The sequence below is a fragment of the Dromiciops gliroides genome, chromosome X (assembly GCF_019393635.1).
Source record: "Dromiciops gliroides isolate mDroGli1 chromosome X, mDroGli1.pri, whole genome shotgun sequence".
In the NCBI taxonomy this organism is placed as follows: domain Eukaryota; kingdom Metazoa; phylum Chordata; class Mammalia; order Microbiotheria; family Microbiotheriidae; genus Dromiciops; species Dromiciops gliroides.
The window spans coordinates 22,641,993-22,650,285 of record NC_057867.1 but is presented as its reverse complement, the minus strand read 5'-3'; the positions used below and the strand labels follow the sequence as shown (position 1 = coordinate 22,650,285).

The 8,293-nt window shown below is 42.5% G+C and overlaps 1 protein-coding gene across 1 annotated transcript; it reads right to left on the bottom strand.

The window, feature by feature from the left end:
- Positions 1–4,561: 4,561 nt before the first annotated feature.
- Positions 4,562–6,864, bottom strand: LOC122733886 (tyrosine-protein phosphatase non-receptor type 2-like). The gene is made up of 3 exons (XM_043974604.1): positions 6,688–6,864; positions 5,866–6,570; positions 4,562–4,591 (listed from the first exon to the last, which is right to left on the bottom strand). The coding sequence occupies exons 1-3, from the start codon at positions 6,862–6,864 to the stop codon at positions 4,562–4,564; spliced, it is 912 nt and encodes a 303-aa protein (XP_043830539.1).
- Between the last annotated feature and the right edge of the window lie 1,429 nt (positions 6,865–8,293).

The following is an 8,293-nucleotide window of genomic DNA, read 5'->3' as shown; positions in this document are numbered from 1 at the left end:
TGATTCCCATAATATCCTTGAACTTTTGTTTTTCCAGATGAATTTTGTTATTATTTTTTTCTAGCTCTGTAAAATATTTTTGATGTTTTATTGGTATAGCACTAAATAAATAAATTAACTTAGGTAAGACTGTCATTTTGATTATATTGGTTCTGCCTACCCATGAGCAATAATATTTTAAAAATTGTTTAGATCTAACTTTATTTCTGTGAAAAGTGTTTTGAAGTACTGGTCATATAGGTGCTGTGTTTGTATTGGCAGGTAGACTCCCAAGTATTTTATATTGGCCACAGTTATTTTAAATGGAAGTTCTCTTTTTATCTGTTGTTGGACTTAATCGGTAACATATAGAAATGCTGATGATTTATGTGGGTTTATTTTGTATCCTACAATTTTGCTAAATTTATTAATAATTTCAAGTAGCTTTCTAGTTGATTCTCTAGGATTTTCTAAGTATAACATTATATCATCTGCAAAAGTGATAGTTTTGTTTCCTCATTACTTACTCTAATTCCTTTATAATTTCTTTTTCTTCTCTTATTGCTATAGCTAACATTTCTAGTACAATATTAAATAATAGAGGTGATAATGGGTATTCTTGCTTCACCCCTAATTGTACTGGGAAGGTGTTTAAGTTATCCCCGTTATAGGTAATGCTTTCTGATGGTTTTAGATAAATAGGACTGATCATTTTAAGGGAAGCTCCTTTTATTGCTATGGTCTCTAGTGTTTTTAATAGTAATGGGTGCTGTATTTTGTCAAAGGCCTTTTCTGCATCTATTGAGATAATCATATGATTTCTGTTGCTTTTGTTGTTGATATGATCAATAATTCTGCTGATAGTTTTCCTCATATTGAACCAGCCCTGCATTCCTGGTATAAATCCCACCTGGTCATAGTGTATGATCCTTGTGATGTATTGCTGTAATATTTTTGCTAATATTTTATTTAAAAATTTTGCATTGATATTCCTTAGCAAGATTGGTCTATAATTTTCTTTCTCTGTTTTGACTCTTCGTGGTTTGGGTATCAGCACCATGTTTGTCTCATAAAAGGAATTTGGTAGGATTCTTTCTTCACTTATTTTTTTTTGCAGGGCAATGAGGGTTAAGTGACTTGGCCAGGGTCACACAGCTAGTTAAGTGTCAAGTGTCTGAGTTTGGATTTGAACTCAGGTCCTCCTGAATCCAAGGCCAGTGCTTTATCCACTGCGCCACCTAGCTGCCCCCTCTTCACTTATTTAAAAAAAATAATTTATATAGTATTGAGATTAATTTTTCTTTGAATGTTTGATAGAATTCGCTTGTGAATCCATCTGGTCCTGGGGATTTTTTCTTAGGAAGTTCCTTCAAGTGGACATTCTTGTTTTTAGCATATTTAATTGCCCTGCCCAAGAAGAAACTTTCTTCAGTTTCCATATGTTGATATGGATGTCACATACGTTTTCTCATTGTTGAATCCAATGTTATTCATTAATTACTTGCTATGTGTACTGTGCTAAGTACTGGAGATATGAAGCCAAAAAATGCATAAAATAAAATAGAATTACAAGGGAAACAAATGAGAAAAAAATTAGTGAAAATAAAAACGCAATTGTTTTCCCATACAAGTTCATGGACTACCTGAAGTAGATCTGCAGGTTAAGACCCCAGGTTAACCATGGACCCCAGATATTTGGCACCTTCCTGGTGTTATCTAACTACGCTGAATTGATCACATTATGTAAATGTTATTAATTTCCATCAGCACTTTAAACATCAGAAATTAGTAGACTGTCTCCCTGTCTTATTTTATACTCATTTTTGTGCATGTAGTACATTCCACAGGCTCTCCCCCATTAGAAGGTAACTTCCTTGGGGACAATTTTTTTCTTTTTAATTTTTTTAGTGAGGCAATTGGGGTTAAGTGACTTGCCCAGGGTCACACAGCTAGTAAGTGTTAAGTGTCTGAGACTGGATTTGAACTCAGGTACTCCTGACTCCAGGGCCAGTGCTCTATTCACTGCACCACCTAGCTGCCCCGGAGGGGGGGGGGGCGATTTAGAAATTTTTTTTTACTTTTATTTTATTTTTCAGTCCCTAGCATGATGCTTTGTATACAGTCAGTACTTAAATTTTTGTTGAATTAAGACTTTCAAAATGATAAATTGTCTAACAAACTAAATTGAAAGCCTCCAACTTCAAAAGAAAAAAACTAGTTAGATTTCTTTTTTAGTGTGGAGTCAGGATGCCAGGTATCTTTTGTTGTACATCTAGAGACCTTTTCACTATAGCAAATGGGTGTGGGTAGGCTGGACATTGCTACCCTGGAGGACTATGAGAAATTTTCTTTCCCATAGGTAACTTTGCTCCTGTTCAACCTGATGTTATCATATAGTTTTACTTGTTCTGATAATGTTCCAACCACACCTAACTCTATACTACCCTCATTTGTCTCCCAACTTTGTGTTACCCTAATTTATCTTCCAATTCTATGTGACCCTCGTTTATCTTCTCAGTCCAGTATGAAAGACTATGGAATATTCAGATTATGTCATTAGGACACTACACCAGTGATAAATGTTTCTTCTTTCAAAACTTTAGACATAAGGTCTTGACTAAAGAAAATATGCAGAGTACTGAATCAGTTCCTCAACTTTAGCAGGTCTGTGTGATTTCCCCATGAAGGGAGGAGCACACTCAAAGAAATACTCTAACTAGAGAACTAGATAAGTTCCTGGCGAGGTAAAAGCCTAACAGAGAATGAGAGAGAGTTGTCTTTACTTTTTTATTGGCTTGGGTATTATTCTTTTATATTTTTGGTGAAGTTAAAGTCTCTCTTATTTGATATCAGAATACTGAATGAGGGGCAGCTAGGTGGCACAGTGGATAAAGCACTGGCCCTGGATTCAGGAGGACCTGAGTTCAAATCCGGCCTCAAACACTTGACACTTACTAGCTGTCTGACCCTGGGCAAGTCACTTAGCCCCAATTGCCTCACCAAAACAAAAAAGCAAACAAACAAAAAGAAATGGCTCTCTCCTCCAGAATACTGAATGACCCTGGGAGCCAGAGGTCTTTTCCCTCATTTTTCCCCTCAACCCTGGGTGAGGCCCTGAGCCTAGATCAAACCTGTTATATCTAAACTCAGAGAGGAAGTATTGAGTTGTGTTTAGAGCCCTGATGACAGATTCCTGCATTCCTGGGTTCAAGTCTTTTCTCTGATAAGTACTGGCTATGTACAAGTTGCTTACCCTCAGTGCTCTAGATTAGTGTCAAATTCAAATAGAAAGAGGAGCTGCTAAGTCATATGTAAGGATCCCCATGAGGTCACATATTGACATAGAAAACCACATAAATTATTACTGTTTTATTATATTTTTATTTATTTTGCAAACTATTTCCTAATTACATTTTCATATGGTTTGAGTCACACTCCAGAGTGCTGTGGATTACATGTTTGATGCCTTTGCTCTAGACAACTCCCTAAGACAAATCTCTAATCAAAGAGAATGTGCCAGCCTATAATGACACAGGAAGTTTCGTCTTCTGGAATTTTCTTAAAACCAAGGAAATCACAGGCCTAGTCCCTTATAAACACTGGTACAATCTAGCAGTTTGCTAGATGGACATGAATAGATTTGTAATTAACATTTAACATTAGGTTTGTTAAGAGATAATGACTGCTTTTCTTAAGTTATTTCAACAGACCTGAAATTTATTAACTGGAGCTTTTCAAGGCTTTATAAATCACAGCACTTATCAAATAAGTGGTAAATATGTATTGTTGTCCCCTAGAATCATAAACTAAAATTTTTGTAAACCTCAGGAAATGCCAATAGGATTTTCTTTCTTACAGGATCTTCAAGGTAATCCTCCTCCTATCCTCAGGGCTTTGGTCAAGCCTTTATTAGAGCTCAGAATCTATTTTGGGGTTTTGCAAGTTAAGCAAGATGTAGAATGGGTGCTCTGGAGAATACAAAATTATTAAAGGGATTAGAAATGAGTCTTACAAAGTAATACTAAAGGAGTATAGTTACATAGTCCATATAAGAGAAAGCCAAGATGAAGCTGTGGTCTTAGTAATAGTAGCTCAGTATTTAGTGAACCTGAGGTATTTATTGAGGACAGATCAATAGGAAATAAATTTAAATTGCAGTGGACAAGGACTTAAGTTACACATAGAATTATATTTACTGATTAACTTACAAAAGAAACTATAGGCTATCTTTGGGTTACATTAAGTACAGGAAGAGGGGTGACCTAGAACCACCACTTTTAGTATTATTCTATCTAAGCATTGCTCTAATGAAATGAACCTTTTTTTAACTTAAAACTTTCAATGCTGCCAAAACACATTAAAATACAATAAGAACACAGCACAAAGTAGTCTACTCTTATTTGTTTATCTTAAACATTTCTAAATTTCTTAAAAGCATTTAAAAACTAATCAAATTTAGTCTTTGCAAACTTAAAAATCTTATAAGCATCTAAAATTCGTAAAATATCAAATTAAAGGCTTTTGCTCATAGGTTCTCATGGTATAAAATTAATGTTGGAAACTGATAACTGTGAGACATTCTTTAGACCTCAGAGAAAGGCTTCAGGTCTTGCTTTTGAATGTTGATGGTTCAGAACTAATACTTGTAAAATATTCACTAGTTGACTTATGAAAACTGATGGTATCTGAAAACAGGTTGAAGCATTTTTTGTTTGTTTGTTTGTTTTTGGTGAGGCAATTTGGGTTAAGTGACTTGCCCAGGGTCACACAGCTAGTAAGTGTTAAGTGTCTGAGGCCGGATTTGAACTCAGGTCCTCCTGAATCCAGGGCCAGTGCTCTATCCACTGAGCCACCTAGCTGCCCCCAAAGCATATTTTTTGACAGTTCCTTAATCAGAAGTTTTGTTTTGATCTGTTTTCTCTCACAACCTAGCTAATGTGGAGATGTTTTCCATGACTACTCATGTATAACTTAAATTGAATTGCTTAAGTTCTTAGGGGTGGGGGTGGGAAGGGAGGGAAGAAGAGAAGTTGGAACACAAAGTTTTAAAAAATTGATGTAAAAAATTTGTTTTTACATGTAATTTGGAAAATAAAATTCCAAACAGAAGAAAAATAAAAAATAAAAGATCTTGTTTCACTTGGAAAAAAAATTCACTGATCTTGGCTATTGAGCCTTTTTTTTTTTTCAAAATCAGTCTTACTTGTTCTTGTCTCACTTGTCTTACTTGTCTCACATGTTCTGAGGATTTAGCCTTTTTCTTTTAAGTTCAGTCTCACTTGTCTTTTCTCTATTCTGCATTTCCTCCTCCTCCTCCTCCTCTTCCTCCTCCTCCTCTTCCTCCTCCTCTTCCTCCTCCTCCTCCTCTTCCTCCTCCTCCTCCTCCTCCTCCTCCTCCTCCTCCTCCTCTTCCTCCTCCTCCTCTTCCTCCTCCTCCTCTTCCTCCTCCTCCTCCTCTTTCTCCTCCTCCTCCTCCTCCTCTTCCTCCTCCTCCTCTTCCTCCTCCTCCTCCTCTTCCTCCTCCTCCTCTTCCTCCTCCTCCTCTTCCTCCTCCTCCTCCTCTTCCTCCTCCTCCTCCTCCTCCTCTTCCTCCTCCTCCTCTTCCTCCTCCTCCTCCTCTTTCTCCTCCTCCTCCTCCTCTTTCTCCTCCTCCTCCTCCTCTTCTTCTTCCTCCTCCTCCTCCTCCTCCTCCTCCTCCTCCTCCTCCTCCTCTCTATTAGCTTTTTTGTCTTCTCTAAGTCGTTTTTGGGTATCTTCACTGCTCCCTTCTCCACTATTTGGTGTTCTCGTTGCTAGATCTGAAAAACCTGCATCTCTTTCTTCTTTATCCTCGAATTCTGTATGTGTCTGAGAAAATAACTCATCATAGCTGGGCCCTGGTCTTACATTGCTAAGTGCTTTCCAGTTTTTCTTGAAATTTTCATCTGCCATGAGGAATTTTGCCCCTTCGATGATAGCCATGTAGGAGAATCTTAGCTGTTTTGGGGTCTGGATAAGTCCCATCCGGTACTTTCTCAGGTTCACCAATACTTGTCTGATGTTCAGGCAAAAGGGGTCCTCTCTCTTCTCCATCAGGACCAGGCAGGTATCGACCAGAGCAAAGATGCCCGACCGCCCGATGCCGGCGCTGCAGTGGATGACCGCGGGCCCCTGCTCATCGTTGAGGCAGCCCGACTCCCTCACCATGAAAAGGAAGGACAGGAAGGAGGCCGGCGCTTTAGGCACCCCGAAGTCGGGCCAGCTGGTGTAGTGGAAGTGGAAGACGGACCTGACCTCTCTTGTCATCGTGTTCTTCAGCCTCAGGAAGTGGACCGTGAAGGAGGTCCTCACCTCCTCCTTCATCATGAACACGCTGATGCCCATCTCCTCGAAGAAGAGGGTCTGGCCCTGGCAGGGGGGCCAGTACTGGGAGCACTTCATGGAATTCTTCTCCACCAGCCTGTTGAGCATGATCACAGCCCTGCTGTTCTGTTGCCACACCATGAGCCAGAAGTGGCCGCACGTGTTGGGCAGCGGCCCCTGCGTCAGGATGTATTTCCGCTGGGCCTTCTCCACCACCACGAAGCTGGCGTTGATGTAGTCGTTCTGCTCCTCGCCTTCTCCTCCTCCTTGGCCCCCTCCCAAGGATGCGGAGGAAGGAGAGCAAGAATCCTGGGCCAAAGCCAAGCCCAGGCCTGGGTGGAAGCCTCCGCCCGGGGCGGGGGTGGCGATCTTCAGGTGCACCCTGCTGTGGTCGTAGGGGCTCACGTCCGCGTAGCGGTTGCGGGATCTGTTCTCCTGGGACCGACCCACCCGGGCATTGTAGTCGTAGCAGCGGTCAGACACATCGAGGAAGGCTTGGTGCCATCCACTGGTGGCATCCCACACCTGGAACTCCATCTCCATGGTCATCCGCTCGCTCAAATAGCCCCACATCATCATGCCCTCTTCATCTTCCTCTTCTTCCTCTTCCTCTTCCTCTTCGTCATCGAAGTTCTCCTCCTCGTCCGTGCCCCTGGATTTCACGGAGACCAAAGAGGCGGGCATTTCCAATGAGGCAGGCATTTCCAACGAGGCGGGCATTTCCAACGAGGTGGAGGAGACTGTGTCGGTGGTGCCAGCGGTGCTGGAGACCACTTCAAAATCAGAGACCTCCCAATCCTCGGGGGATGCGGGCATCGCCATTCCTGTGGTATCCAAGGGGTGGGGGAGGGCGGCGGCGGCGGGAGGCGGGGGACGGGGGTGGCGCCTGGTGGTTGTGGCTCTGATTTAGGCTGGGACACCAAGGGGGGATCCCAGGCCTCGACCTCGACCTGGGCCCAGGTGAGGGAGATGGGATGGGGGGCGGGGCGATGGATGGGATGGCCACTCAGGTGACAGGGGCGGCGGGGACCAAGGAGGAGGAGGAGGGTTAGGGTGGCCTGGCGAGCAGCCACCTGGCACAGGGACCCGACTAGACCTAACCAACCAGAGGGGACCCGAGAGGGAGGGACCGAGAGGAAGGGCAGTGGCCGCAGAGGACGGATAACACTCACTCAGTCACCAGTCACCGACTCAGTACTTTCCAATGACAACTACCACCAAGGCAGCTTCAGCTGGGGAAGATGGAGGCAAGGGTCAGTCCCTATGGCTGTGATGGCTGCAGCAGGTAGGCGGAGGGAAGAAAAGTCTCTGGAGAGGCTGAAGTTTCTGAAGAGGAGGCAAAAAGTCTCTTGAAGAGGTGGAAAAGTCTCTGGGGAGGCGAAAAATCTCTTGAAGAGGTGGAAAAGTCTCTGGGGAGGCGAAAAGTCTCTTGAAGAGGTGGAAAAGTCTCTGGGGAGGCGAAAAGTCTCTTGAAGAGGTGGAAAAGTCTCTGGGGAGGCGAAAAGTCTCTTGAAGAGGTGGAAAAGTCTCTGGGGAGGCGAAAAGTCTCTTGAAGAGGTGGAAAAGTCTCTGGGGAGGTGAAAAGTCTCTGGGGAGGTGAAAAGTCTCTTGAAGAGGTGGAAAAGTCTCTGGGGAGGCGAAAAGTCTCTGGGGAGGCGAAAAGTCTCTGGGGAGGTGAAAAGTCTCTTGAAGAGGTGGAAAAGTCTCTGAGGAGAAAAAATGAAAATTTACTGAGAAAAGACTCTGAGAAGAAAACTCTCAAAGGGAAAAAACACCTTCCGAGGAAGAAAAAAATACTCTGTGGAGAAAATTCATTTCGAAGAAACAAACAATTCTGAGGAGGAAAAAAAAATCCTCTGAGGAGAAAAATGGGGGGAAAGACTCCGAAGAGGGAAAAAAAATCCTCTAAGGAGAAAAAGAGGAAAAGACCCTGGAGAAGAAAAAAATATCCCCTGAGGAGAAAAAGGAGGGA